General features: G+C 54.2%; 1 protein-coding gene across 1 annotated transcript in view; it reads right to left on the bottom strand.

The window, feature by feature from the left end:
- Nucleotides 1-6,833: 6,833 nt before the first annotated feature.
- TPPP (tubulin polymerization promoting protein) overlaps nt 6,834-14,757 on the bottom strand; it is a 29,951-nt gene continuing 22,027 nt past the window's right edge. The window contains exons 3-4 of the mRNA XM_017851906.1: nt 10,922-11,075; nt 6,834-10,266 (exon numbers count right to left, since the gene is read on the bottom strand). Coding sequence (XP_017707395.1) covers nt 10,072-10,266; nt 10,922-11,075 — 349 coding nt within the window. The 3' untranslated portion in view covers nt 6,834-10,071. The remainder of the gene's footprint in view (nt 10,267-10,921; nt 11,076-14,757) is intronic.

A 14,757-nucleotide genomic window follows, 5' to 3' on the forward strand; every position in this document is an offset into this window, starting at 1 on the left:
AAAAAAAAAAAAAAAAAAAAAAACCATTTGATTTTTTTTTATTAGTTTTATATCCCATTATTTTCATGTTTCCATTAACTCCTTACCCTCGTTTTTAACAGGTTTACTAGGAATTCCCAGCTGTTCCGAAGTTGTTGTACCAGCAGGCCCGACTGCTAGTTGTGTATGACCACATCTGCCGGTCCATGTTTTCAGTACCCATTGCCTGAAGTATTAGCACCTTCACTCTGGAGGGTGTGGGGTAGACCTCCTTCTGGTTTCGTTGGCTTCTCTCTGTTCAGCACCTTTTCACAGGATTTCTTGTTTGTAAAGTACCTATTCAAGTATTTTCCCTACTTTTCTATTGGATGGTCTGTCTCATTTATTGGCAGGTGTTATTTATGATTCTGGGTAGTAGTGCTTTGTGAGTTACATTTGCAAACAGCTTTTCTTGTCTTTTTACTTTAATGGTGTCTTTTAAGATAAATTTTAAACTTTAATATGGCCCAATATATCAATATTTTGTTTCATGATTAAAGCATTTTGGATACTAACTTTTAATAATCTTTACTCTGCCTTAATCATAAAGTTACTCTGTTATCTTCCAAAAGATTTTATAGTTTTGTATATTTTGGATTTTAGATATAGATTCTACCCAGAATTGATTTTTGTGCCTGTTTTGAAGGTTAAGGATCCAGTTTCATTGTGTGGCAGACATAAGCCCAGTTTTCCCAGCCGTGGCCGCTGAAGATTCCTTTGTCAGGATGATTTCTGTGTCTGTTTCTGCATCTCCTTGTCTGTCTCTGCCAATCCCACACACTCTAGGGTGCATACTTCCATCTTATGTTAGGATGTCTTGGCTGTTTTTGACCCTTTACATTTCATACATTTTAGAACTAGCTGGTTGAGTTGGAATTTTGTTTGGGATTGTATTGAGCCTGTAGATCAACTTGGAATCATTGACATACTTGTAATACTGGGTTTTACAAACCCTGAATACGGTATCTGTCTCTCCAAATGATAGCTCTCCTTCAGCGGGTGTTAATACAGCCTGCTACTTTTCACAGTGGTCTTGTATGTCTTTTGTTACATTTAATCCTAGGTCTTTGTTATTTTGTGATGCTGTTTTTAAAAATGTGCTTGGATTTCATTTCCTTTATGTGTTGCCATTTCATGGAAATTCAATTTTTGTGTATTAATTTGTATCTAGCAATCTAGTAATTTTAATCATTTGCCTGTAGCTGTTTTCTCATTTTTAGGCACACAGTCATGTTTTCTGTGAGTAATGGGGTTTCTTTCCCATTTCTGTTATTCTGGATTTTACTTTATGTTTTATTTTGTTTTGTTTTTTGCTTCTCTACACTGGTCGGAACCCCTAGTGCAATGCTGATTAGAGGTGGTAACAGTGGGCATTGTTGTCTTCTTCCTGACATTCAAAGGGGTGATAAATTCTCACCATTTATCCACTTGTAATAGATTTTTTTTGTTTTAAAACTGCTTCTGTCAATAATTCGCATCAAGAATGGATGAATTTTATCACTTTCTCTGCAACGATTGAGATGACCACATGATTTTTATGATGTATTGATGTGGTTAATGACCATAATTTGCTGTTGTTAAAAATAAACCTTGAATTTCTGAGATAAATCCAACTTAGTAATGATGGATTTTCTTTTACATACATATTGTTGTATTTGGTTTGTTAATATTTTGTTTAGCATTTTGTGGCCCAGCTATACCACCTACCACCTGTGTTCGGGCCCTGATTTCCTCATCTATAAAATGGGGAGATAGTGCCTTCCTCACAGGGTTGTTGTGAAGGTAAAATGAGTTCGTATGAGTAGAACTCTCGGGCAGCATCTGGTGCATCCTGAGCACTGGGTAGCTGCGTGCTCTAATACAGTGGTTAGTATGTCTCTTCACGGGTGACGGCCACTTACGATTTTCCTTTGTAATGCTGTTCTTGTCAGGATTCGTGTCTTTACACCACTGTAAAATGAGCTACGTTGTGCATTCTTTCTCCATTCTCTAGGAGAATTTATTTAATATTATAATTATTTCTTCCATGGATGTTTGATGGAATTTGCTGGTGAAGTCACTTGTGCCTGGAACTTTCTTTGTCAGGAGGTTTGACTACTGATCCAGTATAACTCAGTGTTCCAGGATGTGGCAGAGCTGTTCACACAGACCATCCTTATGTCCCCCTTGCCTTTATGCTGCATATCCGTGAGTTGGGTTGGGCCGTGTGACTACTGAGCAACAGCCTGTGCGTGGGACTGAGGTGAGTCATTTCAAGGCCAGAGCAGTGGGAGCTGGTGCATCACTTTGATAGCTTCCCTACCAGTGACCTGGGCAGCCGCATCACAGGATTAGGAAGCCGGTTTGTCTTCTGTTGGAAGAGATCTCTTGTTATTCCTGAAGTTGGACGTTGTGTAATAAATTTTGTGTGTCCAGCCACTGAGGTGTTGGGTTTTCTACTGTAGCTGGCAGTGACTTCCCCTAAGTCCCAAGGCTGAGCAGGTTTTCCATTTCTTTTGGAGTTAGTTTTTATAAGTTATGTGTCTCTAAGAATTGATCCATATTGTCTTAATTTTCCATTTTGGGGGATATAACACACATAATTTGAATGGCTTCAGCATTTGAAGCTGTGTGTGTCCCTGTGGCAGAGACGTAGGGACAGTTGTGTCCCTTTAAGCAAGACCTTGCTATCCAGGGGCAAGGAGCGTAGGGGCAGAGACCCTCTCTAGCCGCCATGCTGTCAGGCTGTGCCTGGGCTCTGGAGCTGAGGACACACTCATCCAGGCAGCCACAGCTGGTGTCCAAGCAGGCAGGGCCTGCACCTAATGCGAACCACAGGGAGCTCCCTAGCAGGCCATCTCCAGAGCCTCCCTGAGGCCTCCCAGCCACCCTGCCTCCTTCCCTTGCGCTGTTCAGGGGCATTCCTCATCAGTGAGCCTCTTGTGATACAAAGGCCACCTCAGCATCTGCCTCCCGGGGACCCAGCCCATTCTTGGCCATTCTTCATATTCGTTGTTTGAACTTTCTCTTCAGTCCTTTCAAAAAAACACCCTTTGCCTCCATTTTCTTTTCAATTTCTGATCTGATCTATCGTTAGCCATGCTGAAATAACAAATAAATATGGGTTAAAATATTATTTTATCGATTTCCCTGTTTTGTGTTTCTTTCTTTTGATCAGTGAATCTGATTGATCCACCATCTAATTAGTTTAAATCTGCCATCTCATTTTGTGCTGTTTGTTCTATTCCATGATTTTTTCCCTCTCCACTTTTGCCACTTTTAGATGATCTGTCATCCCACATGTCCCTCTGCTCATTTGGAGACTGTGTACTCCGCTTCTGTTCTGTTCTTACGGCATGTGTGCGTTTAGTCCGTGTTCTCACCCACCCCTGGGGTTCCTTGAGCGCGAGACGCGCGTCCCTCCCCATGCTCCTGTTCTCACCTGTGGGGGTTCCCAAGTATTTTTATGGAACATTTTAACCTCACAAAGTATTGATATAGTCACTGTTAATTTGGAGTTATTGACCTATTTATTCTCTTTGCTCTGCTTTCTTCACAAACCAGACATACCATTTGAGATCACCTTTGCTTTCTGCATTTAGAATTTCTCTTAACGTCTGGTGGTGGCAAATTCTCTTTTCATTGTCTAAAAATGCCTTTATTGTATCCTCATTTTGGAAAACTGTTTCACTGGGCTAGTATCTCAGGTTGGCAGCCTGTGATGACGTCGCCCTGTTATGGGGGCTACGGTGGTGTTCACAGTGTTCATGTCTCATGTTCATTCCCCGTGAATTAGACCCCACCCAGGGCTGCACCAGTGCTAGACCAGGACTCACAACTGACAGACGGCTGGTCCGCCTGCTCCTCCTTCACAGTCCTCCTGTCTAGATGAGGAAGCAAGAGGCTCCCTTAGGCAAAGGGGACACAAGGCTCTCAGCCCTGTGAGCTTCAGCCCAGTGGAGGCACTCAGCACACTCCCTGCCTGGGGCCCCTCCAGTACCCATCCCCTGTTATCATCTGTTACAGACATGTGTGCTCTGAGGAACAGAGAAATCCATGTTTTAAAACACCTTTATTTGTCACTTTACCAACTGGACACACAATGTTAATGACAGCAGACACACAGGGGCATGTGCACACAGACATGAGCTGTTTCACTACAGGTTTGCAAGCCAGGCTCAACAGCAAGTCCAACAGGCGACACCACGCCTCTCACCTGCAGAAGGGACAGCACAGCCACCCCACCCCGCGGACGTTCCCAGTGAGTGCGGTTTAGACGTTGGCAGAAGTGCCTTTCAGAGTCAGAACAGCCATGACATGGACATCACCCGTCACACTGATAAAGTGATACGCTCAGTACTCCCTTATGTTAATCACACGGTGTAAAAATATATTGCACATATATATATATATATAAATTTGTTTCCCTTTCTTGAAAAAAACCTTAGTACAAACTAGTAGTTACACGCTCCCTTTCAAGTTTCTCTTAAGTTGTGCAGATTTCCTTTGTGGTTTGGCTTAGTTTAGTTTTTTAAGAGGTCGAAAGAAAGAAGTCAAGCATCTCGCTGTGCCCATTATTCCCCAACACAGGCCAGGGGACAAATGCCACACTCTGGACCACCAGAGCTCACAAATTGTTCAGTAGTAAGAGGAGGAAAGATGCAGGTTCAGTGTTTGAAGGATGTTCTGGCCTATTGATAACATCACTGTCCAGCCTCATCGTCCCCCTGTGCCATCCCCTCATGGTGTGGGGTGGGAGGGTGGCCCAGTGCACACGTGATTGCCCACAGGAGGAGATGAGCTGGGCCAGTAGAGGGACAGATAAGTGTCCAGGGCCAAGGCGTCTCCATCTCAACTCCTCCCCACTCCAGTTGTACAGCAGAAGGAGCCACAGGCATGTGTGAACACACAGGACAGGCCCTGCGCCAACAAAACACCATTCACAAAAGCAGGCGGCTGCAGCAGCCCAGGGTGGGGGCCGGGGTAGGAGGTGATGCCCACACAGGGCTGCTGTGGTCGGCCCTGAGCTGGCACCCCTGGGGTCTGGGATGGAGCGGCACTGACAGGCAAGTGGGGCGGCCACAGGACATGATGCCAGCCCAACTCCACCATCTGTGCCCAAACTTGGGACAGGATATTAGAAGGTGTAAAAATAGTCCAGTATAAACATAAATCTTCTGCTACAATATTTTAAACATATAATTTGAACTTTAATTTTGGTAAAGCTAGCTGTTATGAACACTACCTGGTTGCTTATCCTATAGCAGTAAATAAAAATGAATAAGTACTCTGGTGTGAACAGTCTTCTCAATGCGCTCCCTCTGCCTTTCTCCTTTCCTGATGCTGAGACACGATCAGCGCTGTCCTCCCAACAGAACCTGTCCCTCGTCTCCTGGGTGTCACCCCCGACAGACACCTGCTCCCTCTCTCCTGGTGTTCACCCCCGACAGAACCTTGCTCCCTCTCTCCTGGTGTCACCCTCGACAGAACCTTGTTCCCTCTCTCCTGGTTCCACCCCGACAGAACCTGTCCCTCTCTCCTGGTGTCACCCCACAGAACTGTTCCCCTCTCCTGGTGTCCCCTTCAAAAGACCTTGTCCTTCTCTCCTGGTGTCACCCCTGGACAGAACCTGTCCTTATCTCTCTTGTCACCCCCAACAGACACATGTGCCCTCCTCTCTGTTGTCCCCCCAACAGAACCTGTCCCTCTCCTTGGCTGTCACCGCCTGGAGCAGATGACCTGTCCCTTAGTCTCCTCTGTCACCCCCAACAGAACATGTCCCTCCTTTCGCTGGCTGTGTCACCCCCAACAGGAACTGTCCCTCGCTCCTGGTGTCACCCCAACAGGACTGTCCCTCTCTTCTGGTGTCACCCCCGACAGAACCTGTCCCCCTCTCCTGGTATCACTCACTGACAGAACCTGTCCCTGTGTCCTGCTGTCACCCCTGACAGAACCTGTCCCTTCTCCTCGTGTCACCGCACCAACAGAACTTGTCCTCTCTCCTTGTGTCACCCCCGACAGAACCTGCCTCTCTCCTGGTTTGTCACCCCTGACAGAACCTGTCCCTATCTCCTCTTGTCACCCCCGACAGAACTGTCCCTCTCTCCTGGTGTCAATCCCCCAACAGAAACCTGTCCCTCCTGGTGTCACCCCTGACAGAACCTGTCCCTCTCTCCCTTGGTGTCGCTCACCGGACAGAACCTGTCCCTGTGTCCTGGTGTCACCCCATCAGAACCTGCCCTTCTCCTCATTGTCACCCACCCAACAGAACCTGTCCCTCTCTCAGGTGTCACCCCTGACGGACCGTTCCCTGTGTCCTGTTGTTACCCACCAACAAAAACCTGCCGTGCCTGGTGTCACCCCCAACAGAAACCTGTACCTCTCTCCTTGTGGTGTCACCACTGACAGAACTGTCCCTATCTCATTGTCCACCCCAGAACCTGTCCCTATCTCCTCATGTCACCCCGACAGAACCTGTCCCTCTCCTGGTGTCACCCCGACAGAACCTGTCCCTCTCTCCTGGTGTCACCCCCGACAGAACCTGCCCCTCTCTCCTGGTCACCCCCGACAGAACCTGTCCCTCTCCTGGTTTGCAGGCTGTGCGGTTTCTGTTATTCAGAAATACACATTTATTTTCTGTTGAACCATGGTTAGTAGAAGCTAATTGGCAGTGCATAAAAACATGCAGAAGAGAACACACACCTGCCTGAATTCACAATATTCAGAAACTGAGGAAGATGCACGGGTCTGTTACGTGCAGTGGGGCTGCTGTCCAAACAATGTTCTGTGTTTGGAGGCGGCACACAGATGCAATTACAGATTCCACAGACAAACTATAACTGACAATGGTGACCACTATGCCCTCGTGACTTAATTTTTGCTACCCCTCCTGGCTAGGTGACAGAGATGGGAGCAGAGTGGATGTTTTCAAAGATTCGCTTTGGAGCCGAGTGGAGAAGGGGGCTCTCCTGGCTCCCGCATGTCTGAGGAAAGCCTGGGGGCCATTGAGGGAAGGCGGGACGCAGGGGAGGCCATGCCTCTGACACGTGGGCACCAACCCTGGAAGTGTGGAGGGAGAGCGGGGGGTGTGGGGCCTCTCCCTCCAGGAGCCCACGGTGCTCCAGGCTAGGACGGGCTGGGTGCCATAGCAGCCTCGATCTCATTCACGAAACCCACAGGGGTGTCCTAGGGTTCAGAATGCATGCCACAACTTTCCTCAGAGTGAAGGGTCCACTTCTGCAAAGGAGCTCACCTCCAGGGGCCAAGATGGGAGCCATGAGCCCCACCGCTCCGGTCATTCCAGCCAGGTCTGGGAAGGGCTGTGGTGAGTCGGTGCTGGCCGCGTGGACGAAGTGCCCCGTCGGTGACAGGGCCTGTTCCCTGCGGGGTCGGGTGCTGCCCAGGCCGGGTGGAGACGCTTCTCGTGCTCAGGGCCGGTTTCTGGTGTGCTCCCAATGCGCTTGGCTCTTGAAGCCATTCTTGTCTGAGGCCAACCAGTGACCAGGAGGCAGGGTCCTGGTGCCCCTCTCCTCAGTGTCCCTCGTCCCCACAGACCGCAGCAAGGCCTGGTGAGCCTCTGTGCCTGCCGCGCCGTGTGGGGACCCGCGGACCCCAATCCGCCTGTCCCTCCGTCCTGACCCGGCGCCAGGCTCAGCTCCAGGGCGAGGTCCTCTGGAGTCACGTTCGTTCTGTGTGACTTGGCTGTGACTGTGGCGACCGGGTTGCCCATAGACAGAAGAAGGAGAAACGCAGCCTCCGACCAGGAGATGCGGCCCAGGGTGGAGCTGCGCTGGGGCCAGAGAGGCCGAGGAGGGCAGGAGTCCGAGGGTGTAAGGGTGCCAGGGTCCTTCGGGTCTCAGGCTTCGGGACCTGGGGAGCCGCCCTGTTCGGTGACTGCTCATCCTCGGCGTCTTCAACACAAGGGCTTTGGAATTGTCATGGGCTGTGATCGGCCGATTCCGGTGACCCGTTTGTCTGTGATTGGGTGATTCCAGTGACCCGCTTGTCTGTGATCAGGTGATTCCGGTGACTGCTCGTCTGTGATCGGCCAATTCTGATGGCCCGCTTCTCTGTGATCAGTGATTCCGGTGACAGCTCGTCCTCAACCTCTTCAACACAAGGGCTTTGGAGTTGTGATGGGCTGTTATCAGGCAATTCCAGTGACTGCTCGCCTGTAATCGGACGATTCCACACTGCGCATTCAGAGTTGTTTTCAAATGTTTCCGTACGTTAGTTCTGCCTTTCACACGCAGTCCAGCCAGGTTCAGTGGGGGCACAGGGCTGGGCTTGGGCACCCCCCGCCTTCCCCAGGCCGGTGAGGTGACATCCTAAAGGAGCCACGAAGCCTGAGGTTCATTTTTCCTTGGTCTTTATTGCCAGACACCATGAACTTCCCAGCCCTGCCATGGAAGCTGCCTGCCAGGTCCTACCCATCCTCAGGTTGGGGTCTACCTGGGGATGAGCCTGCGGCAGTCTGTTGAGGGGCCTCGGAGACCCCCAACTTTCAGCGGACCATGCTGGCTGGGAGCTCCAGCCCTGCGGCTCCTGCTCTGCTCAGGTAGGGGAGTCCTTCCACAGGGCTGTGGCCGCAGCAGGTACACTCCTGGGAGTCAGGGGAGGCGAGTGGCGCTCATGCGTGCCAGTGAGGAAGGAGCCTCACCATCCTGTGCTGTGAGCCTGGCCCTGGGCACCCCTGCCCTGGCCAGAGCCTCACCGTAGCCACGGGCTAACAGGCTCTGGAAGCGTTTCCCCAAGACTGCCGCAGGCTCATCCTCAGGTAGACTCCAGAACCACAACCCAGCAGGTCACACGCGCAGCTGTGGCTGTTTGTGTGCCAAGGGACAGTGGCAGTGCGCCATTGTGACAGTGGGTAGCCACACCCTTCAGCCTCCCCAGGAGGGAGCAGGAGTGCCAGCTTCTCCCCAGGTGCAGACAGGCAAGGGCAGGCCGCCTGGGTGTGTCCTGGCAGCGTGGAAGGTCCTGGATGGGCTCTGTTTGGCCATCTACTGGCAGAGAAACCCCCACAGACACTACAGGCTTAGGGGTCCTCCCTGGTGTCCTGCTCTCTAGGGGGAGGGGCCGGGAGAGGTTAGGCTGAGTCATTTCAGGAGAGTTGAAGAAGGCGCTTGGGCTATGGCAATGGGAGGTCTGCGAGCAAGCAGGGTGCAGCTAGTGAGGATGGGCAAGCGGGAGGGCCGGGCAGAGGCCCTGTCACGCAGTGAGGCGAGGAGTGTCTCAGCACTTCATGTCTCTTGCCTGGCAACACCACGGGGACCAGACATTCCGAATCTTCCTAGACCTGCTCTGAGAACACAGGCAGCCACCACGTCTACTCAGGAAAGCAAAGGGAGCTGACTCCACCCTCACAGTCCAGGCCACTGTGGTCAGCCGGGAAGCCGCCCACTGTCCCCCACAGCTTTCCTTTTTCCGACGTTGCCCTTGGCACAGAGCTGGCCTGTAGGCATGTGTGCACACTTGTGTCCATGTGACCGGCTTCCCCACACATGTGCCAGGTGCCCAGTACCCCTGCCAGATGGCCTCACTCTGCCCTCTGCCCAGGAAAGCAGGAAGGCCCTGTGGTGTCCACTGCACACAGTACAGGCCTCAGGCCCCACAGACACCTCCCATGCCCGGTGTGGGGCCAACTCCGTGTTAGTTGCCTGCTGGTTGGGATTAGCTCCTGCCACCCTCAGGGCTCCTGGAAGGTGTCTGCCAGTCAGGAGATCAGCACAGCCTCCTGTTGCCATGACAGCCAGCTCCTTTAAAACACCCCTTTGACCTGCAAACCACGTGCCCGATGTGGTGTGATCCGGGAGACACTTTGGAAACGGTTGAGGACGCAGGTGTATAAGGAGGGTCAGTGAACTGGGGCCCAAACCTGGTTCAAGAGGGGAGTGCTGGGGGCATCTGGCAGGAGGAGGGGCAGGAGGGAGGCCTGGGCCTGGCCTCCCCCCAGCCCCCTCTGGGGCACCCGTCTGAGTTCTGCCCGAGTGAGCACAGGAATGTAATGAAGTGCGAGGTGACAGAGTCCCTGCTCCAGGGACACCGGCAGTGCCGCGAGGCATGGAGCGGGGGCTACTTGCCCCCTTGCACCTTCTGGTCGTAGGTGCCCGCATGCTTGTAGCCGGACACATAGCCCGACTCGTCCACCAGGTCCACGCGGCCAGCCTTGCCCTTGCCCTTGCCAGAGGGGTCGAAGCGCTCCTTGTGGGAGCCCGTGAACTTGGTGGTGTCTGTGAGCCTCGACACTGTGGGCGACGAGATGGCTTTCTGCAAGAGGAGTGGGAGGAAGGGGACAGGTAAGTTGCCAGCAGGTGAGGTGGCTGTGCCGTGGGCAGGTCGCCCAGCGGTGGGGCGGTGGGCAAGGGGCAAAAAACCCTGGGATTTATGCCCCTTTTAATTTTAATTCTTATTTTTATTTCTTGTGGCCCTGGGGCAGCCTTGGGCCTGCAGGGTGCCGCGACCCTAACAATTGACCAGGTCCACCTGGTGTTTATGCAGCTGGGGACCCCACCACCTGCACCCTCACAGGGAAGGGGCTGTCAGGACAGCCACGCCCCACCCTCCAGGCTATGGCCCCCCAGCCCATGCCCCTTTTGACCAAGCCTCCCCAGACCCTGCCCCAGGCCACGCCCTGCCGACCACGCCTCCCAGGACCCACCCCACCCCCACAGGCCAAGGCCGCAATCCATGCCCCTTCTGACTACACCTTCCCAGACCCCACACCAAGCCATGCCCTCCTGACCACGCCTCCCAGGCCAAGCCCCCATCCATGCCCCTCCTGACCACGCCTCCCCATGCCCCACCCTCCAGGCCACGCCCCAATCCATGTGCCTCCTGACCACACCTCCCCAGGCACCACCCACCTGCCAGGCCCCGCCCCCAGCCCCCTCCAGGCCCCGCCTTCCATCCCCGCCCTGCTCACCGTCACCCCTGAGATAATGGGCGCTTTGCCCTCAATGAGCCTGTGCACCTCGCGAACCGCCTCCTCGCTGCTCTTGTCTTTGAATCGCTTCTTGGCGAGCTCCTCCAGTGCCTCCTGGAACTGCTCAAAGGTGATGGTCCGGCAAGACTTCCCTCTGCAAGGGCACAGGCAACTTAGGGCTGGGCGCAGACCGGCCCAGGGCTGCCCGCCCCGGCGTGGGTCCGAGCAGAGCTGGGCGGCCATTGCCCAGCAACCCACAGGCTTCACCCACAGGCAGCCGCCCTGGTAGGGCCGCAAATCCAAACTGTCTTGGAAGAAAGCTTGGTGGAAGCAGGTCCTCTATAAAGCTGGATGCTCACACGGCCCTGCAGGCCGCTCTGACACAGGGTGCCTGTGGGTCTGCACTCTGCTGGGGCGGTGGGGGAGGCCATTAGGGAGCAGAGCCCACTTCCTCTTCCGGGGGCCACCACAGCCCCGCCCAGCTGCGCCGGGAGTTGGGGGTCCTAGGACCTGCTGGGGCCCCGGCTCTGCCTGTGTGTGTTGGGGTCCTAGGTGGAGGTGTCCCCGACACAGGAACATGGTTAGGAGGGGCCACCGCCCCCAGACACTTGGCAGCATGGGCACAGGCCCACACTTCAGACCCCCTGGCTCCAAAACCCGCCAGGCAGCCCTGCTGTGCCCCTGTGCTGCCCTGGCCTCAGAGGTGCAGAGCCAGATGCAGGAGGTGTGGTGAGCAGCTCCTGGTCACACAACACGCTGCATCTAAACACACTCCACGCCTTGCAACATCCTCCCACCACAGGCCATTCAGGCAATTTCAGAGGGTTCTAAACTGACTCTTGGTCTCTTATATAATAATTCTAATTAGAAAACATTTTTCTCCTCTGATCAGATCTACCACAACTAACCCAAAGTAGGGTTTTTCAATGTTTAAAACAAGAGATCCTGTGGATGAGGCTCAGTTCTGCAAAAGCCACCTGCATTTCACCAGGGAAGCCTCTGGAACAGCGGGAGAAAGGCTGCACCCAGCGGGCCAAGCATTCCAAGGGCACTCCCAGCTGCAGAATCCACCACAGTGACCAAGATTCAGGAGACAAATGACCCATAAAACCCCAGCAAGCCTTTCCAGAAGTCAATGAACAGAGGGCCTAGAATAGCCAAAACGATTTCAAGAAATGAGAACAGTCAGAGGACTGACTACCCAACTCCAAAGCTCATCAAGGCTTCACTGCAAAGTGGCAGTGACGTGGGCATGGGCACACCGCCAGCCCCGCAGCCCGGGGAGTCTGGCTCAGCCACACGCATGCCGTCCGCCGATGTCCACAGGTGCAGAGGCAAGCCAGAGAGAAAGGACTGCCTCTCCCACAAGTGGAGCTGGAGCAACTGGTGATCCCTGTGCAAATTAAAATACACTTTGGTCTGTACTGCGCACTATATACAAAACTCAAAATAGATGTCAGTCCTAATTATGAAACTAAAACAAACTTCTAGAAGAACACCAAAAGAAGATCTCTGTGACCTGGGGTTAGGCGAAGATTTCTTAGAAATGGCAACAAAACACGGCCTATAGTGGAAAAAATGGATGAACTGGACTTCATCAAAAGGTTCGCAACTGTGCTCTCAGAAGATACCCTTAAGACAATGAGAAGACAAGCCACAGACTAGGAGACCTGCCTGAGAAAGGGACTTGTCTCTGAGATACACAAAGGAACCTTAAAACTCAGCAGTGAGAAAAAAATGCCATGTGAAAAGACGGGCAGAATATTTGAAGCAGCAATATTCAGAGAAAACACGTGCATGCAGACAAGCACACGGGGAGGCGGCTGCGACGGCGCCCTCAGGGAAGTGCGGACAAACACACGGAGAGGCGGCCGCCATAGCGCCCTCAGGGAAGTGCCAAGTACAGGGAGAGGCGACTACCATGGCGCCCTCAGGGAAGTGGGGACAGACAACCACACGGAGAGGCGGTAGTGTTGGCGTCCCCAGGGAAGTGCGGACAGACAAGCATACCCAGAGGCGGCCGCCATGGCGCCCTCAGGGAAATGCCGACAGACACACCCAGAGGCGGCCGCCATGGCGCCCTCAGGTAAGTGCGGACAGACAAGCACAAGGAGAGGCGGCCGCCATAGCGCCCTCAGGGAAGCGCGGACGGACAAGCACAAGGAGAGGCGGCCGCCATGGCGCCCTCAGGGAAGTGCGGACAAGGACACGGAGAGGCGGCTGCCATTGCGCCCCCAGGGAAGTGCCTACAAGTACACGGAGAGGCAGCTGCGATGGCGCCCTCAGGGAAGTGCGGACAAGGACACGGAGAGGCGACAGCGTTGGCGCCATCAGGGAGGCGGGGACAGACAAGCACACGGAGAGGCGGCTGCTATGGCGCCCTCAGGGAAGTGCCCACAAGTACACGGAGAGGCGGTAGCGACGGCGCTCTCAGTGAAGTGCGGACAGACAAGCACACGGAGAGGCGGCCGCGTTGGAGAGGCGGCCGCGCCGGCGCCCTCAGGGAAGTGCGGAGGGAAACCACAGCGAGGCCTTGCGCACCCTCCAGGGAGCACAGACAATCAAATAAACAAACTGCCAGCACCTCGAGCTGAGCAGGCCGCCGGGTGGGGGGCGTCCTCATCCACAGCCGGCGGAGCAGCATGGCAGAGCCACTGTGGACAGTTTCTGTCACAGCCAAAGAAGGCCCAGCAGTCACGTTCCTGGGTCCTTGCTCAAGAGAAATGAATAGGGAGGCTCACACTTAAATGCAAATGTTTACCACTGTTCTGCTCTCATCAAACCCCAAACAATCCAATGCCCCTCAGCAGTGGCCACAGTGCTGTGATGCTTGCGCACGTGGACGGCACCCCACCCTTGAGAACAAGCCCAGAATACCACGCGGTGGGTGCCAAGTGGCCAGGCTTGGAGCGGATGCTGTGTTTAACACAAGTGGCCAGACCAAAGCGGATGCTGTGTTTAAACAGCACCTGAGGGTTCCCACACACTTTATAGGCGTGTCCTGAAGACACAACAGACACCATCAAGAACCGCACTGTGCCAGAGAAGAAATCCCACTCAGAAACACACCAAGCACTGGGGTCCCACAGCACAGACCCCCACGCCTCATGGGGTCCCAGGGAGGTGAGCGGAGGCCTCACGCTGTGGCCGGAGGGGACTATGGGGAGACAGAGCCCCAGGGCGGGGCCTGGACTGCTGAGGACAGCGAGGCAGGGCACATTCCAGAACTGCGTGTCATAGGGTGCTGTTGTTCAGCAGCATCCCCCAGGGGGCGCTGGTGAGCCCGGTGAGCCGGAGGGGCCCTGAGCCACTCCATGGCTTGGGGGTGCACAGTGTTGGGGGCAGGTTTAGCCCCTTGACGCGCTCAGCCTGGACACCCGTACCATTCCCTGTGGTGCTGGAGGAGCCAGGCCACCCCAGGCAGCCCAGCAGTGCCTGGAACTGACAGTGCCCATTGGGCCCTGTGGGGGTGTTGACTCTCTAGGGCCCTTGGGGCCTCTCTGTCAGTCCCAGACCATCAAAGGCGCTCTCTCTTCTATTTACACCCTGCCCAAGCTGACATGCGGACGCCAGGCCTGACTGCCAGCTTGGTGACCAGTGCTGGGGCACGCAGCCCTTTCTGACAGCCTCGGAGCCAGGCACCACCAGCATGAGTCACTCGGCGGGGAGGGGGATGGCTGAGGGGGCTCCCCCATCAGAGGCCACATTCAGATCGGGACACCTGCTTTGCCCGTGCCCCGAGTGTCTTGGGGAAAGGGCGCCTGGGTCTCTGCCGTATGCTGGTGGGGAACTCTCCCCAAGAAGACCCGGGTGCCCCTGCCTGGGGCAGTCCTAAG

Source organism: Rhinopithecus bieti, unplaced genomic scaffold, assembly GCF_001698545.2.
Source record: "Rhinopithecus bieti isolate Rb0 unplaced genomic scaffold, ASM169854v2 scaffold_35303, whole genome shotgun sequence".
NCBI classification, from domain to species: Eukaryota; Metazoa; Chordata; class Mammalia; order Primates; family Cercopithecidae; genus Rhinopithecus; species Rhinopithecus bieti.